A 16,577-nucleotide genomic window follows, 5' to 3' on the forward strand; every position below is an offset into this window, starting at 1 on the left:
AAAACACTGAACTGAACAACAGTGTGTTGCTAGACACCTCTGAGTCATAAAACTCAAACTTTTACTTTTTTCCAGACCGAAAATGGACCACAAACATAACTGATCTAAGCAATAAAATATACAAACACCATCTTAAGTTTATATCTTAAGATATCTAGCATTTTTGATGGGATGATCACTCACAGTTAACCCTCCTATTTATGTTCAGAATTTCAGTACATCTGGCATGTTTTGGGTCATATTGACCCGATGCAATTTCAAACTAATTTAAACATCCTTAAATTGATTAAATGTTTTTATTTGCAAAGGTTTCACTCTTTTATGCTCTTTTAGTCCAGAAGCTGTGATAAAACTTCTCTGACTGCCAACCTGGGAGCTCCTCATTTAGGCCCTGCCTTATATATATATATATATATATATATATATATATATATATATATATATATATATATATATATATATATATATATATCTGTGTATAAGTTCATGACACCAACTTAGGAAAAGTCATAAAATATTATACAGAAAATGAAAAGAAAAATAGCATTTAAGCTAATTGGAAGCTCGTCTCGGGTCAAAAAGACCTGAAACCTAATCGGAGGATTAAACTGCACTACTAAATTTAAGACAGGATAATGCGACACAAAGTGGTAGAGAATAAGTTAACCCATACTGTCTTCATGCCAGGACAAAACGTCCCTGGGTGAAGCAATGACCTAATAATAATAATAATAATAATAATAATAATAATAATAATAATAATAAAGCACTTGTTCATTCAAAATGTGAATTATAGTTTTCACGATAAACAGTCATTTACATAAAAGGTTTATGTGTTTAATCTATTAAAATAAGACTCAATTTGCATAGCAGTATTAAAATCAGTAATGGGTGAAACTGCTATGCAATAGGAGTCTTATTCCCATCCCTGATAGATGCACAGCATTTCTACTCGGTTCTAATGGTGGCATACCTGTAGTGACTAGCAGGTTTCATGCGACTTTTGTTCCCGCAACAGCTAAAAGTAGCCTTTTGGGATATAAACAAACTGGACAGTCAACAAGCGCTTCACTGTGATGAATATGTATTTGTTTATATGTTTATTTGGCAGACACCTTTATCCCAGACGGCTTACACAGGTGTTACAGGGCAGTACAGGGTTACAATGCAAGATTCATATTTAAATACAGCGTAGTTTACAGTAAATGCAAATCATAGTAACACGTTAGGGTTACAACACGTTATAACTACAATGACATAGTACTAGTGCAATAGTGCAAGGATAGTGATCCAGTAACATGGAGGGCACAAGATGAATCAAAACAGCTCCAGAGCAGCAGAAACTCGCTGACATCATCATCGATACCGTACCGTGCGCTATCTGAAACAGCTGCGTGTCATACTCGAGTCATTCTGGCTGAATGGGTTGCAACAGCAATTAGTGTGATTATAGCTTCAATCCACCACGTGTTGCTTAACACGATTTCGCTGACAGCAACACCAATTTTCGCAGCAGAACAAAACTTAAATAGACGCGGCGCTTGCTGGCGGTTTTTGGCGCAGCGGTTAAGTTCAGTAATAATAATAGCGCTCAGGTTTGTGAAAGCGAGATTTTTAAATAAACACACGGGTTTTAAGAACTTTGTCCTGATTTTATTAATAGCCACCCAGCGTCTCTATCTCGTTCCTTGCCTCCTAATTCACACAAGCGTGGTACATTCTCAGCAAGCACTCATTTCTGCAAGCATTTTCAGACCCTGTGGAATTGGCGATAAAGTTTTCTGTCCGATGTTGGGCAATGAGAATTTGAAACCGTTTTAATATGACTCTGACTATACAGAAGCATACATAATTTACTCTGACTGACTTTTTAACACATGTACATGCAAGATACTAAAAACAGCAGTCCTTAATTAAAATAATCTATTTACTCAATAAATAATCTAGTTTCATGAAGTTAAACAGATAACAATAAACCTTTTATATACACATTATTATTATTATTATTATTATTATTATTATTATTATTATTATTATTATTATTATTATTATTATTATTATTGTTATTATTATTATTATTATTATTATTACTTTGTGATATGTAGAGTATTTAATATGTTTATTAACTGTAAAAACATATTTATTTTTGAATAATCAATATATTTCATTCCTTTAAACACACAAATATATATATATATATATATATATATATATATATATATATATATATATATATATATATATATACACACACACACACACATATATATATATATATATATATATATATATATATATATATATACACACACACACATATATATATATTTTTAATACAAAAACTATATTAAATTATCAATAATATTTGATAAAATGTTTTTCTAGATTTGGGTATTAGCGACCCCTAGTGGTGGTCGGTGGTGCTATCCCTTGATTCACAGGGGAAGGTGTATCTCGCGAGAGCTGAGCATCCTGTCACCGCGACAGCTGACGAGTTGAGGAATTCCCGCAAGATGGCGGCGCCCCCAGAAGAGGAGAGTCTGGAGTCGCATATTAGTGAGTGTGGCCGAGCATCGGGGCTCCTGACAGCGGGCTGAGGGTACCGGGGAGACTGGGGAAGGGCTTGTGCACCGGTCCGGGGCTTACTGGGGAACCGGGGACCAGCCGGAGCGGGGTCGCGGGCTGCCAAAACATGGGAGACAGCGACGAATATGCATTGCGGTGGCAGGGCGTAAGACAGTAACACGACTAAACTAACCGAAGGGACGTAGAAACAGCTCTCCGATACTAATATTTATATATTAATATATTAGAAACGTGACGGGTTCTTCTAATATGATGTTATTTTAAAATAGTGTTAGGTGTTTTTTCGTCGGCAGGACTTTGCTAGGAAGTGAAACTACCGACTCAGAGCGAGTCTCTTGTGTCATCGTTTGATTCTGTTCCGTTTATATATGTTGTCTTCATCTAGCTCGGTGTTTTTGGTTTGATTTTATTGAATTAATGTGTGCGCGTTATTTTCTCAAATAGATTGGCCTTATTTGGTTTTAAGGGTACGTGACGGTCGCAGGACCCCAGGCTAGTGTCAAAACACGGTTGAGCCGGGAGAGATTCAAATCTATGAATTAAAAAACGACCGCTTCCTTGTGTCAATGTAGTCTATGTAGAGACTTTGATTAATAATAATAATAATAATAATAATAATAATAATAATAATAATAGACTTCATAGAGGGGAGTTCTGAACCCAGGGCTGGGTGCAGCAGCAGCAGGGCTAGTAGAGTTACAAGTCCTGTTGCTGCGGTGAATTTAGCTGTGTTTGGATCAGGTTTAGAGTCGGGGTGTCAAGCTCAGTCCTGGGTCGCTGCTCACTCAGTTTCATTTTCCCTTCCTTGCAGACAGAGCCACAAACCCACTGAACAGAGAGCTGGAATGGGAGAGCATCCAAACCTTCTGTGTGAAGCTCAACAAAGACCTGGAGGGGTGAGCACACTGCAGCACGAACACCAGCCACCACGGCACAAAACTAATACAACTACAGCTCTGGACACACGTTTTGCATCATTTACAATTTTAGGATAGAGACGCAATACGATGCAAATATTATTTTGGTATTTTATTTAACATCATGTAATCAGAAAATCAAATGACATCGCAGAAGTCTTACCGGAAGCCATACTAGTAGTACAGTAGTATTTCATGTTAGATTTTAAAATGACACAGTTTTTCAATATTTGACAGCTTTTCGTTGTCTGGAAAACTACAAAGCGGTGTGTAATTCAATATGTTAACGTGACATTTTTTCAGCAGGTTTCATTCCACTTTATGAATCAAAATTAGTTCATTCTACAGGGTGATGCAAAACTTTTGGCCAGATCTGTATACCTTTGAGTATCTTTCACACCCCAGTTGACACCAGGGCCACACTGGAGCGACCTGAAATAAATAGATAACATTACATTTACAATGCTATTTTGTTAAATTACAATTAGTACAATTATAATTACACAAATAGCTACCCACATTAACACATTTACTCTGTTTATTCAACCCAGCAGTGATCACAGGTACACATACAGACAGAATAGCGATCTCTCAATGTAAAACACAACATGGAACTGAGTAGTTGAGCTTGGAAAGGGCAGCAGTGTGGAGTAGTGGTTAGGGCTCTGCACTCTTGACCGGAGGGTCGTGGGTTCAATCCCAGGTGGGGGACACTGCTGCTGTACCCTTGAGCAAGGTACTTTACCTAGATTGCTCCAGTAAAAACCCAACTGTATAAATGGGTAATTGTATATAAAAATAATGTGTAAAAATAATGAAATTGTATGTAAAAATAATGTGATATCTTGTAACAACTGTAAGTTGCCCTGAATAAGGACGTCTGCTAAGAATTAAATAATAATGACATGTAATTGAACTGTAATTGATCACTGATCTGATAATTACAATTACACAGGTGGGCCAAGGTTCAACTACCATTACATTGTAATTACAGTTCATTACAAATTACACAATTACAATTGTTCTTGACCCCAGCTCTGCATAGCTGTTCCCTGTATGCCAGCAGTGCTGCCCAGCGTTCTTTACAGCATTCCTGTGTGTGTCTTTCAGTCCTCAACTCGCCACCAGACTTCTCGCTCATAAGATCCAGTCGCCACAGGAATGGGAAGCTCTACAGGCCCTAACGGTGAGTGTGTAACTGCGGGGCAGTGTTGGGATGTATTTACAGGGTAGGTCAGTGTTCCTCACTTATGGGGCTTTAAATCCATGCCATTAATGATTGAATTGAGCAGCCCAGAGCCTTCAACCAGCAATTCAGTACTGCAGTAATTTTGTTTCGTAATGTGGAATGAAAGCTGCTGAATAATGTTCCCTTGTTAACATATTGAATTCCACCCCCTCTATATAGAATGAACTCACTCAGCTTCATAGAGTCCAATGAAAGCTGCTGAATAATGTTGCCTTGTTAACATATTGAATTCCACTCCCTCTATATAGAATGAACTCCCTCAGCTTCATAGAGTCCAATGAAAGCTGCTGAATAATGTTCCCTTGTTAACACATTGAATTCCACCCCCTCTATATAGAATGAACCCCCTCAGCTTCATAGAGTCCAATGAAAGCTGCTGAATAATGTTCCCTTGTTAACATATTGAATTACACACCCTCTATATAGAATGAATTCACTCAGCTTCATAGAGTCCAATGAAAACTGCTGAATAATGTCCCCTTGTTAACATATTGAATTCCACCCCCTCTATATAGAATGAACTCACTCAGCTTCATAGAGTCCAATGAAAGCTGCTGAATAATGTTGCCTTGTTAACATATTGAATTACTGATACTGAACGAAAAACTGACATTAGAAAAATGTGACGTTTCGAAAAGTCTAACATGAAATACTGCTGGAGTACTATTGAGGCTTCCAGTAGACTTTTTTAAAAAAAATTTTTTATGCGGTATCATTTAGTAGTTTCTTTCATTACACGATGTTAAATAAAATATCTAAATTATGTTCAGCCTAAAATGATGACTCAATCCTAAAATGCTAGGTGGTGATGCAAAACCTTTGGCCAGAGCTGTACATTTCCAATTAGTTGATTAAGGTTGGAACAAAATCCTGGATTGGAATGGATTGAACGAGCCACTGGGGTAGAGCAGGGGAGGCCAAAGCTGGTCCTTCCACTGCTGGTCTTTGTTCCAACCCTGTTCTGACTTGTTCAATTGAACCAGTTAAACCTCCATCCAAACCCTGAACTATTTCATGTTTAAGAGGTAAAATGAGAATTTTTAATGAGAAATTAATAAAAACACTGTATTCCTGCTACTATGTTCATGCTAAGGTTAGTGTTGCATGGATCGATTTATTGGGACTGAGCTCTGCACAGAAATCAGGCGTTGACAATTGGGTGAGGATCAATCGGGCTGAGTGAAGAAACAGCTGCTTGCGTTTGTGATGATCGCTGCTTTTCTTAACTGCGGAGAACAGCGATCCACACAAACCCCAGCAGCTTTCTTGGCTTCACTCTGAACGGTAAATCAGCCCGATCGACAGCAGCAACCCTCGCCTGCGGAGATCAATCCGGACAGTGGAGTAATAGATTCGTGCAGCGTTAACGAAGGCTGTGTTTCTGTTTAATTGTATAACGTGACATCTCGTCCTTTTCTGTCTCTGCCCAGGTGCTGGAAACGTGTATGAAGAACTGTGGCAAGAGGTTTCACAGCGAGGTCGGGAAGTTCCGCTTTCTCAACGAGCTGATCAAAGTGGTGTCTCCCAAGGTAAACAGCTTTCTTTAACCAGGGAATTATTATTATTTTTTTTACATCATGTTGATGATGCTGAATCACTGGGATCCTTTAAGACCCGACTTGACAAAGATCAATCAGCTGCTGGGAACCGGACAAGCGCTGATGGGCTGAACGGCTGCTTCTTGTTTGTAAAAAATCTGAATTAAGGTGTGTTGAAGAAACGGCAATGACATTGAACACACCTGGGGTCAAATCCAATCACAGCGGCGTTGTTTGCTAAAATTGCAATTCCAACGCTATTTTGTTCAATTAAAATTACAATTCCACTAAAAATTAACAAACATCTCCACACATTTTTTTTTTTTTTTTTAAATTTAGTCGTCGCCAATAATTTTTACCCCGGTTTTTCACCCCAATTTAGCATGCCCAATTATTATCTGTATCCCCGGCTCACCGCTCGCAACCCCCCCGCCGACTCAGGAAACGGAGGCTGGAACACGCGTCCTCCGAAACGTGCTCCTTCCAAGCCGTCATTTTTCGCACTGCAGATCCACAGCAATGCTACCAGACCTATAGTGCCGGAGGACAACACAGATCTGGCGGCTCCGCTGCAGAGCCACAGGCGCCCTATCGGCCACAGGGGTCGCTGATGCGCGGTGAGCCGTGGATTCCCCTGCCGACCTAAGCCCTCCCTACCCGGGCAGCGCTCAGCCAATTGTGCACCGCCCCCTAGGAACTCTCGGTCACGGTCAGCTGTGACATAGCCTGGATTCGAACCAGCGATCTCCAGGCTATAGGGCACATCCTGCGAGGAGCGCCTTTACTGGATGCGCCACTCGGGAGCCCCCGGTTACTCTGTTTATTCTACCCAGCAGTGATCACAGGCACCAACACAGAAACATACTGTAGAACGTTTTTTCAAACAAATGGAAAGTGGCTGAAAATACGAATGTTCGCTCGGTGTAAAACACAAGATGGAACTGAGAATGGCTAAGTGTGGAAAGGTGTGTAATTGAACTGTAATTGATTAATTCTATAATTACAATTACACAGGTGTGCCACGTTTCCACTACAATTACATTGTAATTGCTATTAATTACAAACAACACAAATTGTCTCTGACAGTGAAAATCAAGTCTAGAAAACTGGACTGATGTACAGCAAAAGGACAAGAGGACTTTGAAAAGGGTTAGCGGTGATCTTATTCCTGATTGGCCTGTTTTAAGTGACCCTGCCACCTCTCCTCCCGTGTCGTTCTCAGTATCTGGGTACCCGCGCCCCTGAGAAGGTCAAGTTGAAGATCGTGGAGGTGATGTACAGCTGGACCATCGGACTCCCGGACGAAACCAAGATCGCAGACGCCTACCAGATGCTGAAGAAGCAGGGTAGGGTTCCAGCACCACCGATACTCACATTGGGGCTGAATTAGGAGGCTTGGTGGGCCAGTGGTTAGAGAACAAGACTTGATACCAAATGAATGACTCCTGGAAAGCCACAGTGTCTTCTGTCTTTCGCTCCACCGGAGATCACTTATGGGCTAATTATTTCATTAATTGGACACATTTAACACTTCTCTCCCAGGCCTCAAAATGTTCCATAGGTCATGTAGCTTGAATCAAGTGCATTCTTAAAATCACCAGCTGTGAAATACCTTAGATATGTCAACTTGAAGAAATAATTAGATCAGTTAAGTTAATTGAGAGCTTACGTTTTCAGTGTTATCAGGAATATGCTTTTGGAATGTAGTTGGCCAGTAGTAACAGTGTAAGGTAGTTTAACCCTTTGTGGTCCTATGTCGGACCTGGTCTGACATCGCAAGCTTCCCTTTCCGGTCCAATGTCGGACCCTGTCCGACATCATCAAAAAGACGCAAAAAACAGGTCTCTAGTCGTTTTTTCTCCGGAAAAAGCCGAGAAAACCATTCAATGGCCGAGTGAGACCGATAGGAGCTGAGAGAAGCCAAAAAAAAAAAAAAGGGCGTATCTCATGTATACTGATAGACCCGACACCACATAGATAACACTGACATACACAAACAAGATAGCTGCTTCTGCATCCAGCGCTGAAAGAATATCACAGACATCTGCAGAGCTTTTTGAGATGTTATAGTAATAAAATGACGACTTGGATCGCATTATTGAGGAGTTTGGCGATAAAACGAGTGATCAAGAGATGATTTATCGGTATGTACTATTACGAGTTATTTGAAAAATATAGCGAACATGTCCTGTTGATATGCAGAGCCTTTTAAACCTGTTTTACTGTGAAAAAAAATACTTTTAAACAGCGCGTCTAATATAAACTGCACGTGTGAAAATTAATTGGACCTGACGCGTCTGACACGCACTTAATAAATGAACCGCAAAGGGTTAATTTTCAAACTCTGTTGGGATCATTTTGTGCTTTGGGCAGGGTTTGGGGTATATATTTCAATTCCAGTTCCTTTTTAAAATCAATTTCCAATTCCTTCGAAGGAATTGATATTTTAGAGACATCATCACAAGTGTTGCGATGGTTCAGCTGCTTTCATTTGAAGCCATTTTTTAATTGACTAACAAACAGTGACTTCAATTGAACTGTGAGAAGCTCATTTTAACAGAATACTGCTGATTTGCAGTTTTGATCAGTGATGTGTTGGGATTGATTTGAAAGAGAATTGGAATTGAAAAACAAGAATCGACCCCAACCCTGCTCGGACTTAACCCTTGCATCGCCAGAATGCACTGTCTCCCTCAGCTCTCAATATCTCACCCCAGTATTTAAGTTACTGTGCAGAAGCCAAATTAAAGTCTAATAGGGCTTTATAAAGGGGGTCCCGGAATGTATCAAACTGCTATGCAATGGGAGTCTTATTCAGAGATGGCAATAAGACTCCTATTGCACAGCAGTGTGATCCATTCCAGGTTTTGCTGCTACCAGCTTGATCAGCCCTCAGTGTGTCTAGCTAACAAGCTCAGGTGTGTCTGATTAAACTCCTAGTGAAACCAGGACTGGTCGCTGCTTGTTTGTTCACAGGGGTTGTGAAGATGGACCCGGTTCTACCTGACGACAAGCCCCTCCCCCTGCCTCCCCCTCGCCCCAAAAACACCATTTTCGAGGACGAGGAGAAGTCCAAGGTGAGGGGATACGTGGGGGGAGCTGGACTGTACCATTTACTGCTTGTGAGCCTCGCTGTGCTGTACTGTACTGTACACAGGGCAATGCTGGTGGGACCACACTATAAAGCACAGTGTAAATCGCTGTACTCTGAGTGAGTAAATCCTGAAGGAGCCACAGTAGCTGTATAATTCTTGTCTCTATTCTGTGATTCAGATGCTGTCTCGACTTCTCAACAGCACTCACCCTGAAGACTTGAAGGCTGCAAACAAGCTCATCAAAGAGATGGTGCAGGAGGTGAGAGCAGGGAGCTCTGCTGGGGTCCAGCCTAATCCTTGATAATGATTTTACTTATAAAATAGATAGATAGATAAAGAAATTCACCCATTCCAGGTTTTACAACCAGTTTGATTAGCCCCGGCGTGTACAGGTAACAAGCTCAGGTGTGTCTGATTATTAAACTCCTAGTGAAACCAGGAGCGGATCACACTGCTGTGCAGCGGGAGTGATTGCAGCGTGTGATTGGTGGCTCCTCTAGCAGCCTGTCTGGTGCTACCCCTGTGCTGTGTGTCTGTGTTGCAGGATCAGAAGCGAATGGAGAAAGTGTCCAAGCGTGGTGAACACCATCGAGGAGGTGAAGAGCAGCGTCAATCTACTGACTGAGCTGCTGAGCTCCTACACCGCAGAGACAACCTCGCAGAGCACTGAAGAGACCATCCAGGTAATCTGCTGTGCGCCGGGCAGAGCCTCGCTGTGCTCTACACAGGGCAATGCTGGCGGGACCACACTGTATAACACTGATATAAAACCCTGTACAGAACTACAGCAGCTACCCAACATGGTGTCTGTATAAAGTATACTGTGCTGGCATTGCCTGCTGTGTGCTGGGCAGAGCCTCGCTGTGCTGTGCTGCACACAAGGCAAAGCTGGCTAGCCTGTGCTGTATTGTGGTGTGTGCTTGCAGGAGCTGTACCAGCGCTGTGAGAAATTGAGACCCACCTTGTTTCGACTGGCCAGCGACACGGAGGACAATGATGAAGCATTGGGTAGGGATCAGCTGTGATGAGAGAGAGAGAGAGAGAGAGAGAGAGAGAGAGAGAGAGAGAGAGAGAGAGAGAGAGAGAGAGAGAGAGAGAGGAGAGAGAGAGAGAGAGAGAGAGAGAGAGAGAGAGAGAGAGAGAGAGAGAGAGAGAGAGAGAGAGAGAGAGAGAGAGAGAGAGAGAGAGAGATGAGAGAGAGAGAGAGAGAGAGAGAGATATCTGGGGACTGCAGTGAGGAGTGGGCTGTCTTTGAATGTGATATGGGTCTACAGCTACAACTACAGCTCTGGCCAAAAGTTTTGCATCACCATCTAGAATTTTAGGATTGAGACCTAATAAAAAGAATAAATCTATATGAACATAATTGATATTTTATTTAACATCATGTAATCCAAGAATACACAATGATATCACTAAAATAAGTACCGGAAGCCTTAATTAGTAGAACAGTGGTATTTCATGTTAGATTTCTGAAATGTCACATTTTTCCATTTTTTTTTAAATTCTAAGTGTAGCGCAGTTAAACATTTAGGAAATTACCATCCCTGGACTTGATTATTTCGGGGTGTATTTATTTATTCATGTCTCTTGTAGCCGAGATCCTGCAGGCCAACGACAGCCTGACACAGGTGATCAACGCGTACAAGCAGGTGGTGCGAGGAGAGGAGGTGAACGGGGAGAGTGTGGGAGCAGCCAGGATAGCAGGTAGGGGGGCACTGGGGTGAACTGTCCTGTGACATGAGCAGTTGGTGCTGCACAAACCGATTATCCGATCACTGGGATGGAGCGCTGCACTGAAATCAGGAGAGGGTCGCTGGTGTCAGTCGGGCTGATTTACATTCAGAGTGAAGAAACAGCTGCTTGGGTTTGTGGTGATCGCTGCTTTTCTTGGACTGTGGAGAACAGCGATCCACACAAACCCCAGCAGCTGTTTTCTCTGTTTCACTCGGGACGGTAAATCAGCCCGATCGACACCAACGACCCTCGCCTGTGGAGATCAATCCGGACAGTGGAGTAATAGATTCGTGCAGCTCTAGTTTGGGTTTCACAGTTCTACACTTATCTAGAGAACTGCTTGTCTGATTGTGATGAAACTCGCTCAGGACCTTCTTTCGCTATGGAGGGTATCAGAATCTGGGGATGTGGAGGCTGTCTGTCACCATTTTCAAAAAGCGCCTAACCAATTGTGATAGAACTTGGCATGCAGTTCAGATTCTGTATTTAGTTGATGGGACAGTGAGAATATGTTTCACTGCATGCTTCCTTTTATATATATATATATATATATATAGGGATTTATTTTGTGTGTCTGATTGACAGGCAGCAGCTCCGCCCTCCTCGACCTGACGGGATTGGACACGTCTCTGACCACGCCCTCTTACCCAGCATTCCCCAGCCTCTCTGCCGGGCACTGGGCCCCACCCCCAGATGCCGGCCATTCCCTGCTTGACGACGAGCTCATGTCGCTAGGTAACAGACTCCTCCCTCCCCACCAGATCCTCTGCATTCTAAGATAACATCCTGAGGTTGATTTTCTTTCGACCTTGTTTTCTCGTTCCAGGTTTAAATGACCCCAATCCTAGTTCAAACGCAGCCTCCCAGTCTCTAGAATCCACTGGGTGGAATTCATTCCAGGTATATGTGACTCTGATAAACATCCTCACTATACATACTGTTGTGTGGATTTCTTCAATAAGAGTTGTTATTTAGAAATATGTATTTTAAAAGTCAGATTGCTGTCTGTGTTTGCAGTCCTCCGACACCGTGGAGCCAGCTATCCCAGCAAACCCTGCAGCAGTGTTGAAGCCGACAGCTCCCAGCCAGGCCCCGCCCCCTGCAGGCCCCGCCCCCACGCAGGCCCCGCCCCCTGGCAGCACTGGGCTGGATGATCTGGACTTGCTGGGGAAGACTCTGTTACAGCAGTCCCTCCCACCAGAGAACATGCAGGTTAAATGGTAGCTATCCACTCACCACAGAACCGGCACACACACTACACTGAAACACTGGTCTGCACTAGAGCCCAACCTGAAACACCGAAGGCACTAGAGCCCAAACTAGAGCTGGTCTGCTTGACTCTTCTAGTTTTTCCTCAAGAAGCACACTGCTTAATTCTGATTGACTGTTTAAAAGTTTTACATGAGAACTAACCATAATCTTGCCTAAACCTCTCAGGGACAAGCATCTGAACCAGCACAAGCCCTCCCTCCGGGACCTGCAGCACAGGACCCAGACCGTCGGCGCTCTCCCCAGCACCCCCTCCCCCGGCCCGGCCTCCTCCCAGCAGACTGGGGCTCTCCCGAACTCTCAGCCCAGTGGAGGGGCACCACAGCCAGCCGGGGAGATCTCTCTGGCGAACGTGACTGTTCCTTTGGAGTCCATCAAACCCAGTGAGTGCGCCTGTGTGAAGCAATCGGGCAGGACTGTAGGAACAGCAGGGGGTCCATCAGACCAGCTGTGGCTCCAGTCTGATTCTCTTCTGCTGTTTTGGTCTTTTTGTTGGACTTCTTTGACTTGAGTGAATCTCTGTATGTGTGTGTTTCTTTCTTTCTTTCTTTCTTTCTTTCTTTCTTTCTTTCTCTCTGTGTGTGTGTGTAGCTCTGTATATGACTCTGTTTCTCCTCTCTCTCCAGGCAGTATCCCCCCGGTCACAGTGTTTGACAGGCACAGTTTTCGGGTGCTGTTCCACTTCGCGCTGGACCCCCCTCCCGCTCGGCCGGACGTCCTGGTGGTGGTGATCTCGATGATCAGCACGGCGCCCGTCCCGGTGCAGAACATCGTGTTCCAGTCCGCTGTGCCCAAGGTAACCAGCATCGCGGTGCGCTCTGCACAGACTGGGGGCAACTAGAGTCTTACTGATGCAGTGCAATCACAAACCACAGCGAAGAAATCAGGTTATATGTACATATGAGAAATTAGCCATTAAGGGACTGCAGTACATCTTACATTGTTTAGTCATACAGTCAGGGGAGCGGAGGGGTCTCCCGATGTCTCCCCTGGTAAAGGCACGGCCGTGCGGTGTGCAGGGGGAGTCACACAGTCGGGTATGCCGGTTCCTAGCTGTGCCGAGTTGCCGATCTTCACTGGGATTCCGCAGTGAGCATTGGGTCTGGCGCCGGATCAGGGAGGTAAAAACCTACTGAGTCACTTCACCGTGCTACAGTGGCCCCAGTAGGGATTAAAACAGACACCTGCAGGGCTGGCCTTTGTGCTGCACTGGGAACAAAAAATAAATACAAATTCTGTCTTTGTCTGCAGGTGATGAAGGTGAAACTGCAGCCCCCGTCGGGCACAGAGCTGCCCGCCTTCAACCCGGTGGTGCCGCCCGCAGCGATCACACAGGTGCTGCTGCTCGCCAACCCACACAAGGTCAGTGAGCCGCAGGGAGAGCGGAGAACTGCAGGGGGGTGGAGGACACCAGGAGATGAATTATGAATGAGGCACTTAGCAGATCTAAGGGGGATGCATTACAACTGCTGCTGCTGCTGCAGTGTCACTTAAAATAGGATCTCGTTTTGTTTTACGACTCATCCGAAGGACAGAGCACAAGGAGGTTAATGACTTGCTCAGGGTCACACAGTGAGTCAGTGGCTGAGCCAAGATTTGGTGTCAAGCCCTTTTTGTCCTGACCTTGAGTCAACACTGCACACTTCCACAGGGCTCTTGTAAAAATAGCTGCAGTCAACCCAGCATAGGATAAATAAGTCCACACAGACAACCGTGTTATCTGCTCCCAGTCTCAGAGATGAAGCCCCAGGGTTATTTGTGTAAGTCTGTAACACAAAAGCTGGAGCTGTTTAACCCTTTGTGGTCCTATGTGGGACCAGGTCCGACATTACAATTTTCCCTTTCCTGTCTGACATCAAAAAGACGTAAAACACAGGTCTCTAGTCCGTTTGTTTTTCTCTGCTTTTTCCGGAGAAAAATTCAATGGCCGAGTGAGACCGATAGGAGCCAAAACAAAAAAAAAAGGGGCGGATCTGAATAATACACATAGTCCCGCACCACAGAGATAACACGGGCATAAACAAACAAGATAGCTGCTTCTGCATCCAGCGCTAAAAGAATACCATAGACGTTCTGAGATGTTATAGTAATAAAATAATGGCTTGGATCGCATGATCGAGGAGTTTGGTGATGAAACGAGTGATCAGGAGATGATTTATCAGTATGCACGACTATGAAGAGGTGTGTGAAAAATACAGCGAACAAGGATGGGGGCTGGAGATGCAATACTGAGAGTCCTGTTGATATGCAGAGACTTTTAAACCTGTTTTTACTGTGAAAAAAAAAACAACTTTTAAACAGCGTATCTAAAATAAACTGCGCGTGTGAAAATAAATTGGACCTGACGCGCTGAATAAATAGACCGCTAAGGGTTAATACCTTCTCGCAGGGCAGTCTTCATTCTGTAAAGTCACAGCAGTTGATTTGATCAGCCACATCTTGATTTTAGTAGCGACTTGCCCTGGGATTGCATTAAGCATTTATCAGTGGTTATCCCGGGACAAAAAATTGGGGGAGTGGGGATCCTCTGTGCTGTAAAATGCTCATTGGGGTATGGGTGGATCACACTGACCCCTAAGTAAGGCTGCCCCAGTAGCTTTGGTGTCTTGCATATAGACGATACAGGAAAGCATTGCCAAGACACGTGAGTGCAGTTGCTTTGTCCTCTGTGCTTTCCCCAGTTCAAGGTGGGATCGCGGGCGTCGTACATGAAGGGTTTTACTGGTCCTGCATTGTGAGAGTGATGGTTCTGGTTTTGTCCTCTTCTCCAGGAGAAGGTGCGGTTGCGGTTCAAGCTGACCTTCACAATGGAGGAGGAGACCTTCAGTGAGATGGGAGTCGTGGAGCAGTTCCCAGCGGCAGAGTCCTGGGGCAGCCTTTGAGAAGATTACAGACCCTCCATCCTCCCCGTCTCTCAACACAGCTCCTTCATTCACCCCCCCCTGAATCAGCGCTGCCCCCTGCTGGTCTCCTGTCCACAGCACCATCATTCACCCAACCACAGCGCTGCCTCCTGCTGGATTTATCGTAGCACAGCCTCAGACGAGCTTGTTTCTTTGTTTTGTCAACTCTGTCATGTGGATGGAGAAAAAAAACACAACTCTCTTCTAGTCTTGATATCTACAGCTCTGGCGAAGTTTTGCATCACTTAGAACTTTAGGACTGAGACATCAACTATATGAGCAGAATTTAGATCTTTTATTTCACATCGTGTAATCAAAGAAACTACAAAATGATATCGCAAAAAAAAAAAAAAGTACTAGAAGCCAAAACAGTAGTGTTTCATGTTAGATTTCGAAATGTCACATTTATTCAATTGTTTAAGTATATGGGAAAGCGGTGTGTAATTCAGTATGTTAACATAACATTATTCAGCAAGTTTCATTCAACTTTATGAAGCAAAATTAGTTTGTTCTATAGCGTGATGCAAAACTTTTGGCCATAGCTGTAAGTGGCTCTCTTGCGCTCCCTGGTGGCTCACTTTGTGTTTAACAGCCTGTACCTTATGTCGGTCGGGATAGAAAATGCTATCCGTGAACACTTGCTATGAAAATGATAAAGGGGTTGCGAGGCAGCGGAGGGTTATTTCTGTTCTGGGGGGTGACTAACACTGGTACATTCTGCATTAAAATGGGGTGCAAGGCTTTTCAGAAGTTTTCGCTGGCATGTTCAGCTCGTTTTTGCACACCCCTCTCCGGTCCTCACTGCTAGTATCAACTTTACTATCAGTGAACACTAACAGTGTGCCTACCTGCTTGTGTGTGTGTGGCTGAGGTCTCTTGCTCGTTTCAAACTAACACTACCGTACAATAATAAAATGATAGAACTGGTTATCAACACCTGATTCAAATAAAAACACCCACAACATTGTTGACCTGTTGTCTTTTACCTTGGCTTATGGAATGGGGGAAACAAAATAAAAAACACAAAAAAAATTGTATGTAAATATTTTGTTGCACAATCATGTATATTTACAAAAAACAATGTAGTGCAAATATGTATTTATAGGAAATAAAGTTTTCTTTGGGTTTATATCTTGTCTGTTGCTAAATTATTTATCATCTGTAACTTTTAACAACCAGTTGTGCTCGCTGAATTATTTTATTTCTTCATTCTTTTAACCAGGAAAAAAAAAAAAACACTGAGACCGAGGCCCCTTTTACTAGAGTGTCCTGGCAAGATGACC

The 16,577-nt window shown here is 43.4% G+C and overlaps 1 protein-coding gene across 1 annotated transcript; it reads left to right on the forward strand.

Annotated features, from left to right (window-relative positions):
• The first annotated feature begins 2,452 nt into the window (after positions 1-2,452).
• LOC117971417 (ADP-ribosylation factor-binding protein GGA1-like) lies at positions 2,453-16,423 on the forward strand. Its single transcript, XM_059016194.1, is given in 18 exon segments — positions 2,453-2,556; positions 3,398-3,482; positions 4,614-4,689; positions 6,183-6,281; positions 7,513-7,636; positions 9,267-9,367; positions 9,564-9,644; positions 9,930-9,962; positions 9,964-10,068; positions 10,312-10,393; positions 10,982-11,092; positions 11,708-11,857; positions 11,949-12,022; positions 12,140-12,342; positions 12,560-12,774; positions 13,018-13,187; positions 13,643-13,753; positions 15,163-16,423. Coding segments are annotated over 18 exon segments (1,974 nt in total). The 5' UTR covers positions 2,453-2,513; the 3' UTR covers positions 15,274-16,423.
• Positions 16,424-16,577: the final 154 nt, after the last annotated feature.

Source organism: Acipenser ruthenus, chromosome 52, assembly GCF_902713425.1.
Source record: "Acipenser ruthenus chromosome 52, fAciRut3.2 maternal haplotype, whole genome shotgun sequence".
NCBI lineage: Eukaryota > Metazoa > Chordata > Actinopteri > Acipenseriformes > Acipenseridae > Acipenser > Acipenser ruthenus.